The 16438-nt window shown below is 34.9% G+C and overlaps 1 protein-coding gene across 4 annotated transcripts in view; it reads left to right on the top strand.

Moving 5' to 3' along the window:
- The window catches only part of LOC118183438 (glutamate receptor-like), a 111556-nt gene that overhangs the window by 56121 nt on the left and 38997 nt on the right, over positions 1–16438 (top strand). For all 4 annotated transcript variants that reach the window (XM_085806990.1, XM_085806989.1, XM_085806991.1 and 1 more), the window contains 3 exons: positions 2140–2246; positions 10716–10803; positions 15604–15762. In XM_085806990.1, the coding sequence (XP_085663116.1) occupies positions 2140–2246; positions 10716–10803; positions 15604–15762 (354 nt within the window). The remainder of the gene's footprint in view (positions 1–2139; positions 2247–10715; positions 10804–15603; positions 15763–16438) is intronic.

The raw sequence follows: 16438 nt of genomic DNA, 5'->3' as shown, positions 1-16438 counted from the left end.
ATGTTTGAAAGCTAAAAGGTGCAAGATAAAATCAGATTGATAGGAGATGAGATCTGGCACTGATCTTCTAAATTCCAACAGTATTATCGTAGGTTGTCTGCTTTCGGCTTGACTGTGTCCTCTGTCTTCTCGACATTCTATCTCTAATCTTTTCAATTAAACATTCCTCAACGTTTTCTCTGAATTTAATTCAAATAGTCTTTACTTTTCCCATATGAACTTTCCTAATTCTAGTCTTTCGCTCTTTTCAGTTCGTTACTCTAAATGAATCGTATTAAACATACTCCTGTCAATTTTTTTCTAGTGGTTCCCCCTACATTTCACTACAGATTTAATTTCAGCAACTTTAATTTGATTTGTAATAGCTAAATCCAAGTAGTGCAGAATTCAGTGTCGCTAAATCTTTTAATACAGAATCTGAAATTTATTCATTTAAGTACTTGGCTAAAAACTCAACATAGATGGAAAATTAAATAAATCTTAAAGTGCCTTCATTCTTTTCTTCCCTTACTTTCCTTACCTTCATTTTCAACTAAACTCATTTCAGAAATTTTTGATCCTAGATATAGACTCTCCTCCTCGATCTCGAGGATAAATTTCCACTCTCGACTTTCTTGATTTGTATTTCCAATGTCGAGAAGGAAAATGATTCAGAACAGCTATGAAGTTGCTTTACTCTGATTTCAAACCTTGCATTAAATGCATTGAGTGAAGCTTTACATCTTTTCTGTTGCAGGTTGCTACGAATCAAACTTGAGTCGCGGGTCGAGGAATTAATGTATTGTTCGCCAACTGGAAACCTAGCTTGTTAATCTAATTTTTTCAACACTAAGTTTGAGCTAGGCAGTTGTCCGCCAGTTGTAAAGTTAATTATTTCATTCACTCACAGCTCTTGATCCTACAGGCGATGTTCTTGAAAAATGGACAAAAGACTTTATTCTTGAAATGATAATTCATCAGGAGTCACTCTATGTTTTTAAAACATATGGAGTTCTTATATTTCGTATTAATAGTAGTTTTATTTATTCTGATCCTGACATATGAGCACATATCCACAGCTCTACTTGGGTATTCAATCTTCCATCGCCGAACACAATTTTCACTTTTAAACTTCAATGTATTGTCCCAGGGTAATTTATCACAGTGGAAAATATATATCATTAGACAAATAGTAGGTCTTACCTTTTTAAATTTTTTTAAAAATAGAAACGACTAAGCTATATCAGCTCCAGGAAATAAGACATATCCTTCTTTCTCCGAATAAAAGCCTCTATTGGAAGTTTTGACTCAATACAGTAGCAATAACAGACCCCTGAAACCGGAAACCCAATCTTCCAAACTCCTAAGAGACTCTTTAAGAATTTATGTAGGATAAAAATGTTCTCTTCTCCCCACAGGCTGTAAATTACCAGAATATTAACAAATAGCCTACTTAACCGAAGTGGTGGACTCTCTTTTAAGATTTTTGCAACGTACTAGCACAAAATATCAATTTTGCTTCCACGAGCGGAATTTCATTACGTTTCAAAATAACAGTACAGCCAGGGAACGCGAATAATTTAATGGAATTATTCAAATAAAAGAAGAATTCCGACAACTATAAAACATTGATAGTAGTCTTATTCTTTCAAACTTTTACAAGCCGGTCTATTTAAAAATACGTTACATGTTCTACAGGTTTTTCATTCCAGTTTTAGATTTTTCGTCAGTTTTAGATATCCGAAGTCGTTAGTTCACTATAAACAGAACAAGCGTCAGAGCTAGTGCAATCGAGAAGAAGAGAATTAGAGGCGAAAAATTTTTAGAATTTGGAGTAAGACGCCACGAGGCGGAACGTAACATTACAGAGATTGCACCGACCCTCAAAAAGTCTAGCGTCAGCCCTGTCCATAAACAAAAATTTTAATTCATCCAATACGTATGGGTCAGCACCAAAGACTCAAGTTCACAATAGTTAATGTGGATTAAAATTAAGTTAACAGTAAGCGTATTTGATTGTAATTTTATAATGGAATAAATACATTTGCATTTTAAAACTTTTATTTCTTTTTCCGAAGAATGTTTTAAAAAAATCTTTTGATTACATTTTATTTTTAAATATTAATTTTATGATGTGAAACAGCAGAATTTTTTTCTTAGCATCCTCCTTATGTTGTAGTCAATGAAACAGAGCAAGGGCGTTGGGAACTGAGTGGTGGAATAGATGCATTTGTTATCAAACTTTTGCAACAAAAGTATTGTTTCAAGTAAGTACAATGTGTGAACGAATCTAACCTTTTTACTTCTTAAACAGTTCGAAACTTCTAAATCTCTTTTGCTCTAAATGAACAACATTGCTGAGAAATTTTCCTAACTTACATTTAATCAAAATTAAATAAAACTGAAACCATTTTATCCAGCGCAATTACTAGAAAACTGTTTGAATAAATCTAGGATGCATCATACCGAACAAACAGTAGTAATATACCGAACAACACGTGTTCTTTCGAAAGAATGAAAAAGATGATATTCCTGTGGTATCATTTTATAAAATAACTATATTATGTCTTATTATCTAGTCAAATAGTTCTACTCTCTCACATTATGTTACAAAGCAGTCTTATATTGTCTCATGTATTCTTTAAATAGAAATTATACAGTAAAACGTGTAATAGCAAACAACAACAAAAGTATAATAAGAACCACAAAAAAAGATTACCAACAATGGGCGAAACGATTTAAGCAATAAAATAAGTATGTATTAAAAACTTCGGCAGTTATATATTTTTGCGTTTTGAAACTTTTCTGTTACAGATCGTAATGCTACAGGCCGAATTTTTGCCGTCCTTACTCCGTGCCTCCTTGGCACAACGGGCAGTATATTCGGCTAGCAATCAGAAAATCGCGAGTTCGAATCCGGTGAAGGCACTGCTAATTTTGTTTCATGTTCCAAATAATACTTCATAACGTCTCGTGTACTTTGGTACCAAAAACTAAGCTCGGATTCTGAAGAGTATTTAGGGAATTATCCCTATGTCTTTAGGTACGAGAAAGTCAGAAGAAGGGTGTAAAGAATCCTTTATTAAGTTCACAGATGGCACAACTCGTGCTTATAAAAACCATCATTTTTGGTTTAACTCAAAAAGGTAACGAACTTTATCGAATGAAAGTTAACTCAGCCGACGGCTTCACAGGTTAATTAACGTGCAGGCTGGCATTTAGACAATTTTCCTAAAGTACACGACTCGTAAAAGTCGGCGTAAACAAGCTGAATGGCAAGAAGCGCTCTGCCATAGACATCTAATCGTTGGAGAAATCAAGATAGCAATGTGGCCTTCAGGCAAGCAGAACACTCTCTGAATTTATCTTTAAAAATATTCTTTTGACTACTAACTTCTTTCTACCTTTTTGAATACATTCGCGCTAGATCATTTACATTCTGGCAAGAAGGCGTGAGTTGAAAGCAAGAGCAATAGGAAAGGCTGCTTCAACATAAAATAACTTGTTAAATGAATACTCACAACTTAAAATCTCTACAGTGGCATCCTACTAAAATGTGGTGGATGATGTTTCGTCACCAGCGGGATCTGTCTAATGTCTCTCTTTTCTCTCTCATTCTATAATAGAGGGAGCACGTGAGGAATTTTGCCTCTTCTTTAATCCATGCTTTTGTGGTATAACTGAAAGTAATTCCGGTTAGCATACAGAACTTTGGAGATCTCGGCAACCGCATTGCTGATTTTTCATGTTTCGTGCTCAATAAAACCTAATGTCTCAAGAGCTTATACTCAAAAGACTTATAGGTCAGCAGTTCTTTCTCCTTCTTTTCTTCCGTCGAATCTTAATGTAGCTAAATGCGTTTTAAATGATGAGTTATGAGCACTTTCTGAAACGGCCCACCAGTTGCTGAGCGGACAAGACCAAAGAACATTGGTTGTTCGACCTGTGTTAAATTCCTGGCGAATAGGCGTTTAGACTATTTTTCCAATGTGTAACTGGACTACGAGCCAGTTTCGTTTGGAAAATTCTTTCCTTATTCAAGTAGCCCTGGTGTGCTTTATTATAACTTGATAAGTCTATACCAATACAATCTAATCATTCCTAAAAGGATAATTTCTTACCACATGTACGGCTGCCTTATATGATGTCAGTATGCAAGTATTTTAATATTTACGCTTTTTATTTCATCTTTTATAGCAAACGCATCACCCATTGCATGTATCTAAATTATGGAAACATGCAATAATGTGAGATAAGACTGTGTTTCACTTAAATGTGAACTGGTTGTAGAGACATTAGGATTTTTGTGGAAGTAGGAGACTTGAAAAATGAGCAACGCTTTCGCCGGGAATCGAACCATGGACCCCTGGAATATGCGCCCAGCGTGCTGTCTACACTAAGAAGGTACGCTAAGGAGGCGGGAGAAATACCTTATATACTCCCCCTTTTAAAGGGCTACTGGGGTTTAGGGGACCGAATCGCCAAATCCTGGGTGTGGAGAATCATCATCCACCACTAGAGTTCCCATCTCTCCCGGAAATTGAGTCGTGGAAATTAAAATCTCCCGGCTCCCGGAAGGAATTTAGATAAATATTACTCTCCTGGAATATCAAGCTTCTCGAAAATAACGACACAATGCGCACGAACGAAATGGTTGAGAGCATCGAAAATCACACGACCGCGCACAGCAGCCAAAGACTTGTCTATGTCAATACATATTCTTTGCAGCAGCGATCTACCGTGAACGGTGAGCGCCTTACCGGATGATTAGTGGTTTCATGCCGGCGTATCGCGCGCATCATGTCCCGTCATCCTCTCATTTCCAATCCATTCTTTCATTTAGTCTGCAGTTAGCTAGCTATCCATAAACAAGTGCGTATTTTGAAATTATTTAAATGCTTTCATAATAACGTCTAGTGGAGAAAAAAAAAAAAAAAAAAAAAAAAGATTCTGATTCTGTAAGTGAACAAGTGCCACAAAAAAAGACAAAATATTCGACGTCGTTTCAAGACAAGTGGTTAACTCAATTTAATTAGCTTATGAAGAGAGACAACTTTAACGAAGAATGTAAAGTATGTCGGAAAACAATTAATATTAAGTACGAGGATGTTAGAGCTTTAACTGTATATTTCCGAAGCAAGAAACAGCAGTCGTTAATATTGAATAGGGATTCATCGCAATCGGTTTCGAACTTTTTCGTGAAGAAATCTTCAGAAGAACAGGACAATATATCGGCAGTTGAAATTACATCATTCTATCATAGGCTTAAGCACCATCACACTTTTAATGGCCAGGATTGCACAAATTGTATAGCACTCTATTTCCAGATTCTTCTTTGGAAAAAAACGATTTCTTGTGGTAGAACAAAATGCACAAGTATTTGCGAGAGTGTGCTTGCTCCTGCAGCTCAAAAAATACTTTTAAACGAGATTAAGGAGGCAGAAGTTTTTTTAGTTCCGACTATGCCTAAAGGGAAAGATGTTTTAGGTAGGAATTTCTAAGGAAAAACTTATAATGTATTTATGCCGCCTTCTTAGCATGCCTTCGTGATGTAGTGGTCAGCAAACTCGGCGCGTATTCGAGAGGTCCGTGGTTCGAGTCACAGCGAGGGCATTGCTCATTTTTCATCTCTCCTGCTTCGAAACAACGTAATGACTAGCCTGAAAAGAAAATTTAATTGCACGAAATGAGCACGAAATCAGCACTTATATAAGAAATTAAATTTAGACTCTAGTTTAAAGGAGCGAAATTTTTATCTTTCTTTTTATCTCTAGTAGTTTACATGGTAGCAAATGAATTCAGTTGATGTTGTGGATAAATCCAATTTAAAAAACTTTAGACTCGCATGTATTTCTCGAAACTGCTGTAAAAACTTTTCAGCATATTTTGTATAATGTTGATAAAATTAATGCCAGTCTTATAAGACATTTTCGTAAACTGCGTAGAATGACCTTGCGGTGGAAAATCCCGAAGTATGGGATACTCGTATTTTTGTCCCCCAGATTAAGAACGGGGAAATCCTGCAGCAGGCTGTCGTCATGAACCCCGATGTTATGAAAACATCTTTAGTTAACGTTTCTGCTGAAACCCTGCGTCGAGCAGTTGCCCTTTCAATATTAAAAAAAGAAAAGAACGAAATAAAATGTCCTTGGAGAAAGCGACAACTTGGCGCAAGCATTAGAAAGCGTTTCCCGCGAGAGAAGAAAAAATTTTGAATAAAATTTATTTGAAACACGTGCTGGGGCGCTTGACCCGATAGATGGATTACTGGTGCTCCTCATACTCCCGTCCCTTTTTTTTACTCATGGTGATTCTTATTTAAAAAAATGCTTCCTGCGATCTTACTTTAGGTCGCTTATGTGTGTTTTGCGAAGCATCTAGATACATGCGCATCCCTTAAATATTCTACAGCACTTATTCAAATGATCTGTGACTGAATGTTAAATTAAGGAATATGTCAATGTTTAACACTCCGGTTTATATTTTAGTATCAACTCTCGAAGCTGCGTACTGTGATGCTGCGGAAAATTAATTTCTCGGGTAAACTGTTTCATTTGTCTTTCAGTTATACATTTCATGCATTTGATGTACCGCTCATTAGAAATTTAATCGGATACTCAAAAAGAAATTATGTATATATTTGACTTTGTTAATTTTATTTCCTTAAGAAACGCAATATGCATACGCGTGACCATATAGAAACAGTAAAGGAAGCCTAAGAAAGACTTTTGAACTCCACGAACGTATTATGATTAGCAGGGAAAGAGTATATGAAACTTGATAAACTTCAGTAGAGTTTGAATTAAGTACAGCATAAAGCATTTTATTTATTTATATTTACTCTGAGGTGAGAGTAAATCTAAAAAGCATTTTTATTAAAGCTGTAAGTACCAAAAAGTTTAATTTTAAATTTTAATTAATAGGAGAACTGCAATCAGAAAATCATTTAGTTAGATTCTGTACATATTCAACTAAATATATACCGGACCTTGTTAAAATCTTATGCGGTTTAACAATACATTTAACAATACATTTAATCCTGATTTGTAGCACAACTCCATATTCACATAATTGAATTCAAAGCATAGCATTAAAAGCAATGTACACTGCTGGCCACCGTAAATGCAACACCCTGAAGGAAGCATGCAAATAACATGAAATTTGCAACACGCATTAGCGGAGGTGAGATATGCAAATGATTAGAATTTCAGCGCAGACGCACATCACGCGCACCTGTGGCGCCACTTCAAAGCGCCATTTAAGGCTTGGAGTTTTCGACGATTTCAAGTTCGGCCATTGTGTTTTTCTTGTGGTTTTTTCAAAAAAAAAATCGATCAATTATGCCTCGTAGTAAACAGCGATCATCGTTTGATCAAGTATCCGAGTTCGACAGAGGTAGGCAAGTGGCCTACCGAGAGTGAGGATTATCTTTCAGATAAATCGGTAGTCGTGTTGGACGAAACTAAACAACTGTAATGCGAATATGTGACCGTTGGCTGCAGGACCGTTGGATGCAACATTGTGCGCATGGCAGTGACTGATCGCTCAGTCACATCACGAGCCATAGCACAGCACATTCAGTCTGTAACGCATCATCCAGTGTCTGCGCGTACTATTTGACGCCATTTACAGCAGAGTGGTCTGTCCGCAAGACTTCCATTGCTACGTCTACCTTTGACGCAGAACCACAGACGTCTCCGCCGCCAATGGTGCAATGAAAGAAAGATATGGACGGCAGAATGGAATGAAATTGTCTTTACTTACGAGTCACGCTTCTGTCTGCAATACCACAACGGTCTGGTCGGATTCGAGTCTGGAGACACCGTGGAGAGAGGATGCTGAATAGCTGCGTTATGAACCGCCACACTGATCCTGCACCGGGTATTATGATATGGGGCGGTATTCGATATCTCTCGCACTCCTCTAATACGCATTGCCGGTACTTTAAACAGCCAGCGCTACATCTCCGATGTGTTGGAGCCAGTTCTCCTCCCTTACATTCAGGGCTTGCCCACAGCCATATTTCAACAGGATAATGCGCGACCACACGTGGCACGCACTGTCCAAGGGTTCTTCGTCAATCGCCAGATTGAATTGCTTCCCTGGCCGGCTCGCTATCCAGATCTTTCACCGATAAAAAACATGTGGTCCATGGTTGCTGAACCATCGACCCAAATTACATCCCAAGCTGCCACACCAGATCAACTTTGGCAACGTGTGGAACCTGCTTGGTCTGCTGTACCCCAAGAACACATCCAAAGTCTCTTTGAATCAATGCCGGGGCGTGTGGCATGCGACATGCGACGCGGGAACCACCCCTCTACCAATACGGTTAATCGGTATAGCGCCACGTACCACGAGGCGTGTGGCAGCGGTGATCTCCAACAATGGCGTCTATTCTGGCTACTGATTCTGGAAGGAACCACACTTCACGGTTACAGCCTAAGCCATCGCGGCAAAAACATCGTGGACGAAAACGTCGCGGAGAAAGCAACGCAAGGCGAAAACGTCGTGCTACAAAACATCGTGGGAGAAAACATCGCAAAGAGAAGACATCGCAGTTCTAAAACAGCGTGGTACAAAACACCGTCGTCGAAAATAAAGCGGTTCAAAAATTTCGCAGTTTAAAAACATAGTCGTCGAAAATATCGTGGTAAAAAATAAAGTATCTACAAATCATCGCATGACGATAACATCGCAGACATGCTTTATCAGGTTTTAATAACTGTAAATGAATATTCCCGTAATGATTTGTGAGCGCAAGATGGAAAGAAGGATAATTTTTACTTTCATACTTTTTATTAACTAATAAATTTTTGCTGAGAAAATAAGAAGGAAACTTAAGCATAGAAAATTAATGCAACTTATAGCGCTTAATAGAATTTTAAACCGACATAGTTAACTAACAGAGGCCATTAATTTCATGAAACGTATAATCTATATGTTGCATTTAAATTTCTATGCTTACGTTTTCTTCTTACTTCTTCAGCAAAAAGTTATTAGTTAATAAAAGTAAAAATTATTATTAGTGAAAGTAAAAATTATCCTTCTTTACAACTTGCGCTCACAAATCATTATGGGAATATCCATTTACAATTATTAAAACCTGAAAAAAGCATGTTTGCGATATTATCGTCATACGATGATTTGTAGGTTCTTTATTTTTTACCACGATATTTTCGACGACGATGTTTTTAAACTGCGAAGTTTTTGAAGCGCTTTATTTTTGACGACGGTGTTTTGTACCACGATGTTTCAGAACTGCGATGTTTTCTCCCACGATGTTTTGTAGTACGACGTTTTTGCCTTGCGTTGTTTTCTCCGCGACGTTTTCCTCCGCGATGATTTTGTCGCGATGTTATCGGCGGACACCCACTTCACTGAAGTCTATATATAAATTTAATCATTTGATACTTGGTCAACTTGTTATCTACTAAATAAATTTCGTTGGGATATCTCTTGTCTTTCTTGGTGTTGCAATTTGGGTGGCCAGCAGTGTATAAAATTCAAATTATATATTTATATTATTAGATCAATGAAATAAACATATAACTACGAAAAGAGTCAAAGAAATCATTTTAGTTTCATTTTAGAAAACTAATCAAAATAAAAAAATTCAAAAATCAAAATGAGCTCTGTTTTCAGGCAAATTTATTACGCAAGGAAAATTAAATATTCAGAAGAACTAGAATCATGGTTTGTTAATTCTGTATATTTTACACCAGGTTAAAATTATCCTGTACAATAGTTTTTACTTGACCTTATTATTCAGTTTCATCTTAATCACTGTCATTAGTTCCACCGTAAGAATTTAAAACAATTTTTTTTTTTTTTTTTTGCATTCAAATAAACCTGCTTGAAAAGTTTCCATTCAATATATTTTAATATTACTATTCCATGAGCCAAACTCGCAGCTTTAGTACTTCTCCGAGTTGAAAATTCACAGTTAAAAAATGTTCTTTCTACTAATTTGCTTAAAATTTACCTCACTTTGTTTTATGTACATAACTTCAAAAACATATGTTTATATTTTTAAATTTAAATAAGTTTTCAAGTTAAATAGATTTAAAAACATATGTTTACATTGTAAAGTATTCATTAAAGATTTCGTTTTCCTGTTTTACATGATTACAAAGTCTACATTACAAATTTCTAAAGAACACATTAATGTCGATATATGTACCTTTGTCATTATCTGCCAACGGTATGTTTACATTGTAAAGTATTCATTAAAGATTTCGTTTTCCTGTTTTACATGATTACAAAGTCTCCATTACAAATTTCTAAAGAACACATTTATGTCGATATACCTTTGTGATTATCTGCGAACGGTAGTTTCAGCTACGGTAATAACTACTGCCCTAGCTATTAATGATTGGAAATTTTATAAGTTGATCAATAGCTATCAGTTATTAATACGCAAGTTATTAAAATGCATTCGTTATAATTTTTTATTCTTTCATTCATTATTATTCAGTCATACTAAATACCATTGATTAAACATTTTAATCAACGTGCTTCGCATAAAAATGATATATGAGAAAGCATGCAAATTTGAGAGGTTTAATAAGTATGGGAAAGAAATTAAATAACTCGACATTTTTAAAAGCATTGCGTTAATACACCATATTTTGAGTTAATTTTTATTATGTAAGCATATTTATTCTCTCTGCCTAGCATGACGAGTTCTATAACAAGAATAACAGAACGTTATATCTCGTAATTTGTATTTTCAGGTATGAAATAATTGTACCACCAGACAAAAATTGGGGAAAACTTTTAGATGATAGATGGACGGGTATTACAGGCATGGTAAACAGAAATGTAAGTATTATAAAATTCCATTTTAAATGAGCATATCATTTTCTCTAACTTTTAACGTATGTATCATTTTATGATTAAACGTTAATAGTTATTATTCTTCATAAAAATTAATCATTAAATTCCTAAAGAATTTTAAATAAATTACACTCTTAACGCGAGGAGGAGGGCAGGGTTCGTAGCGATTCTTGTCAAATGAAAGGTCAGATTTCGAGAGATCTACTCCTCATAATTATTCGGGCTTCTTAATGACACCTCACACGTTTTTGTGTTTGTGCGTTCTGTTTTGCTATTAACATTAGTGCTCTCGAACTTCATTTCTGGCTTGAATTCATCATTTCTTTGTTCACTATCAACTTTAAGCTTGACTCCATGTATTTTGATTGTTGAGAAATTTATTTTTAGGTAATATTCTGTCTTTGCCATTTATATTGCCAATATACTTATTGGGAATAAAAAGTAATGGAAAGGTGGCGGAAATTTTTATCAGAAGTTGAAACGGATTAAGTTTGATCTTCTGAAGAGGACGAAAAAAATTTAATGATAATGTAGAAAACGTGTTGAGAAAACTGAAGTAGACAAATAGTAAGAAAATGATGACTGTACCAATAATTCAGCAACTTTGTAAGGATTCTAAGATTTACTTTTATTTTAAAACTTTGCTATCCTCTCTTATTTTCCATTTCCGGTCAGAATAAGCGCAATTAGTTTTGTTTATGCAAATGACCTTGCAAATTGTTAATTATTTAAAATATGGCTTTTAGCCAAAAGAGAGAGTTAGAAAGAGACTTCTCGCCGCCTTACCACGCGCGTGCTTTTCAATCACTTCCTGCCAGCCTTTAAGGCCAGAACTTGATTCTCGCTGATACTTGAAGACGTATTGTAGCTTCTGCATTTTCTACATACGTGGAGGTAAAAGGCCAATCTTCGCGTTACTAGTCTTTTGTAAAGTATCAAAGTTTAGTACTTATTTAGTTAATTTCACTTCTTATTTTCTACGTTTTAGACCATAAGTGCTGGCCTTCGTATCCCGAAGTGCGGAAACGGCTGTAAACTGTGAGAAATAAAGGGTAATTTAACTCTTCGCATCCTTGTCGTATCTGCTACACAAACGAGCATAGTTTTTTGTAAGCTCGCTGCTCCGATTCAGGATTTGAAGATGTTTCCAAAGGCTATTAGAAGGAACAGCAGTCCTGACAACTTTAGCTTAAAAAGGCGGTCTTGTGAAATGGAGAACAGGTGAGATCGTACAAAATGCTTGAGATGAAGCACAGAATTTTATCTTTCATTCGAAAAATCTAAAGATTAAGCAGCAACAGTAAAAACTGCAGCAATGAGTTTGGAACACTTTTGATAATCCTACGTTAGAAAGAGCAGCAGCAGAACTTAAGATGTCACATATTCCAAAAAAAAATTTTTTTTAAATTTATTTTTCGCTTGAAAGCAATATAAATGATACTGTTAAAATTTGAAATCTGATATAGCTTTTTTTTTATATTTGTGTGGTTGGACAAATCTTGATATTAGAAAGTATGGGAAAATATGATACAGGTTTTAGCATTCTACACAGCAAGATATCACATAAATACGTTCTTCTTTCCATTTTAAGTTTTATTGAAGCTATTTAATTCAGTGCGTATAGTCATTAGGTTTGTCGAAGAAGAAAAAAAATGAGCTATGCCCTCATCGGTATTCGAACTCTGGACCTTCTCATTGCTAGCCGGACGTGTTTTGTAGTTACACCATGAAAACACGCAGTAAGAAGGGAGTAAATCCTTACAAGTACCTAAATATTTATTGTTACTTCTTAAAAGCTTATAGGATTGCATCATTACCAATTCCCACAGTAGCTGCATAAATTACCAATCTATTGCAGCCACTATGCTAAGCCCAATCAATACTTGAAAGATAGGAGCCAGGCTCCTAGTCAGGCTCTCGAGATAGAGAAGACTTACTGAACCATTACAAAAAGTTCAGAGCATCAGGCCTTATCCTCCAGACTTCAAACCGGCTTAATGTATTCTAAAAAGTAGCATTTAAATGGTAGGTTCATAGTTAAGATTAGAAGATGGTGCTAAGTGTGAGTTCCACAGAACTTAATTTGACTGCTCAGAATGACACAGCCACTAAGTTTAAAAATAAGGCAACAAATGGTTCGCACTTATCATATGCTAGAATTGTCATCTTGCACATAAAGATAATTTTCTTCTGCTCTCAATGACCGGTATCGCGCTGGGATTGCTTTCAAAGACGTTTATAACTCTGCTGAGCCCTACAACTCAGGCGTTTTTTTTTTTTTTTTTTTTTTTTTTTTTTTTTTTTTGTCTCGCCATTTGTTTCAGTGCTAAGCAATTTCGGCTTGCCACCAATATCGTTGTTAGGCCACGTGAGCTAACAACTCTAGACAGTGATTTTATTGCTATTAATTGTTTCCATTTCACAGTAATGCAGGGGAAAGTGTTCAAAGCACCTGCAGTAAGGCAAATAATTCCTGAACGAATCTATATTACTAAGGCAGCATCCTATGATTGTTAAGCACTGAAAATTAATTTAAGTAAATTAATTAAGTTTCCACCAATGGTCCTTGCTAATTGCCTTGAGCTAATGGAATGCAACTTACCATGTTTTCCAGAACAGTACCATTCACAAGAGCATATTGGCCTATTTTTGAAAACAGATTATTTAAATTTACCTTATTCCAATTGAGAAACAACATAAATTACCGGTTCCCATAGAATTTTCTGCTCTCTTGTGGCAAAATGAATGAAGAATTCTTGCCATTCTGTATTGCAGAGGTCGCCTTACGCTAGGTATGAATAACACAACTGACTTAAATCAGCGCTGAATGTTGCGATAGCTAAAATTTTAATTAATATCTGAAAGATCAGAAATTCTTCGATGAAAGCTTGAAATATCCAAGATAAAAAAAATCGCTTTTCTTTCGAATGCATTACAAACATTAATATAGATAGGACGAAAGTTGAAAAGAATATAGAATTATCTCTTAAAATGTTTAAACTGCTTGAAAAGGGAGAGGATTCCTACTTTGCGAAAGAAGAAAGTTATAATTAATTCGTTTTAGAAAGCACCAAAAATTCAAAATTTGACTAAACTGTCGAAAATTTAGCCGTACTTAACGAAATTTCAAATTACAAAACACAGACTGTTTGAAAATTGCACAACAACGTATCTCTTGAATAACTGACAGTACCTCATGTTTTAAGAACTTTAAGAATTAAATCAGATGAAGTACTGTAGTTTTGATTATGGGGTACTTTTTAATAAAAATGTCTGTACGATAAAAAAAAATTAGCGTTCTTCCTTATTTGCGCTAAACTTGCTATTCTACCAGTGTTTTAAGGACATCCGATTTCCTTTTGCAAAGAAAAAATATTAATTTAAATAACTTTAATAGTAATTAAATAAATAAATTGTTTGAAAGTAATAAAAAATTAAATTCAATATTTTTTCAGTTTCTGTCTATTTGAGTAATTTCGCAAACTTTAATCAATTCATAAAGCATTAAATTTACATTATAATTTAAATAGTTAAAAATGCTAATTATTATTTAATTTTTGTAAGCTTTTAGGAGCACTCTGTTTCTTCAATTCTAAAACGTCATCAGCTGTTAAATTCACACCTTAATTTCAGCAGTACCAACGAAAGGGTGAAATATGATGAAAGAAAAATGAAATAAATGAAATGAAATGCTGAAATATATCTATAAATACATTTATTGTAATTGCATTTTATTATTTCAGTGAATTTATTAGCAACAGGAACGCCTTATTCGTTAGTTCCCTTTTGAACCAGTTCAGAATACGATTTCTTTCAACTGCTTAGCTACATCTTAGGTTATCAGAGTTTAAGAAAATTCTGAAGTATTGGTTCAAGTAGATTTTATGCCATAAAAATATACTAATTCTTATTTTTTACGTCAGTAGATCTTACAATTTTCTAATTTTGTTAAGTCAGTAGATCTTTTTGGTAGACAAAATAACATTTTAAATATCTATGTTTCCATTCGTTTGTGTATTATTATTTATTTCACTTATTCTGAAACGTGAACCATTATGCTACGTTACTTTCTGGATTCTGATTTATGTTAAACGCGCGGTTTCTATCAATATTTATTGTATGATTGCAGTAAAGGCTCAGTACTGGATACTGTAGAGTCATTAGGTTAATTGGAAGCAGAAAAGATGAAAAATATGCAATCGCCTTCGCCGGAAATCGAACCACGGACCTCTGGAATACCGGCCCAGAGTGCTACCGTTACACCACGAAGGCACGCTAGGGAAGTGGGAGAAATACCTTATAATACTAACAGGAAGTTATTACCGAACAGAGTATTATTATCAAAAAGTACTTCTGGCCTTGCCTTAACGATGAAACTCATATTTTATTTGTGAACTGTGGTACTGAATAAAGTGTTACTTTAAATACTTAAATGCCAACTATTAAGAAATATAAAGGAAAGAAATATAGTAAATATATATAGAGATAATATCCTTCTTTTCCTAATTTAAAAAATGAACTAATTTAAATTAATTTAAATTAGTTAAAATCTAATCAACTTATTTTAAACTTTAAAATGAAATTAATTTAATTTAAATTATTTTACGTTCCAAAAGTTTATAAAGAATTTCATGAACTTTCAAAATTTTGTTTTAACTCCTTTAATACTTCAGATAGCTAAAGCAACATAATTCAACATTATTTGTAATACATTAGTAGATACAGCAAATTACAAAAAAGTGGTTTTTGAGCATTTCATATTTTAATTCATGGCTGCTACTTTAGGAAGTGGACTTGGGAATAGCTAATTTAATGATCACGGAGAAAAAATACGATGCAGTAGCATTCAGCTTGCCTTACAGTGTTGACGGTTTCGCCATGGTTTCATTGGCACCAAGAACCTCAGAAAACACTGGAGCAGTTCTACAGCCTTTCCAGACAGAGGTTTGTTTATTCATGTTTTCCTTCTTTTGAAATTGTGCTTCTAAATTCTAACTATATATATATTTCATAATTTTAGTGTTTAAAAAATCCCCTACTTCTTTTCAAATTTATATCCTCTTTTTAATTTTCATTCAGTAGGATTTTTTTTTATAATTTGCTGCGTTAGTTTTTAAATTCTGGTGTTAGTTCCCATCTCCTCCATTCAAAACGCAATTAATATTAAACGTAATACTTTCCTTCAAGCGAAGTTTTCAGATTTAAGTTAAACTGTGGGCTGAACTTGTAGAGACGTTAGGTTATTTCGAAGCAGGAGAGATGTAAAAGGAGCAATGTCCTTGCCGGGACTCGAACCATGAACCTCTCAAATTCGCGCCAAGCGTGTTGGCCATTACACCAAGAAGGCATGCTAAGAAGGAGGGAGAACTACCTTATAAACTAAACTATTTAATTGTGAGAAACACATACGACGACATTTTCATAGGAAATGGATTTATTCGTAATTTCTAAACAGCAGTGGAATATCTACTCTCATGGGGATGTCTTTTTTTCAGGTGTCCGCCGAAAACATCGCGGACGAAAACCTCGCGGAGAAAACAACGCAAGGCGAAAACATCGTGCTACAAAACATCGTGGGAGAAATCATCGCAAAGAGAAAACATCGCAATCCTAAAACATC

Source organism: Stegodyphus dumicola, chromosome X1 (genome assembly GCF_044657685.1).
Source record: "Stegodyphus dumicola isolate Sdum_Otavi_A_Nest chromosome X1, ASM4465768v1".
NCBI lineage: Eukaryota > Metazoa > Arthropoda > Arachnida > Araneae > Eresidae > Stegodyphus > Stegodyphus dumicola.
Note: the sequence above shows the minus strand (reverse complement) of the source record. Positions and strands in the feature narration are given on the sequence as shown.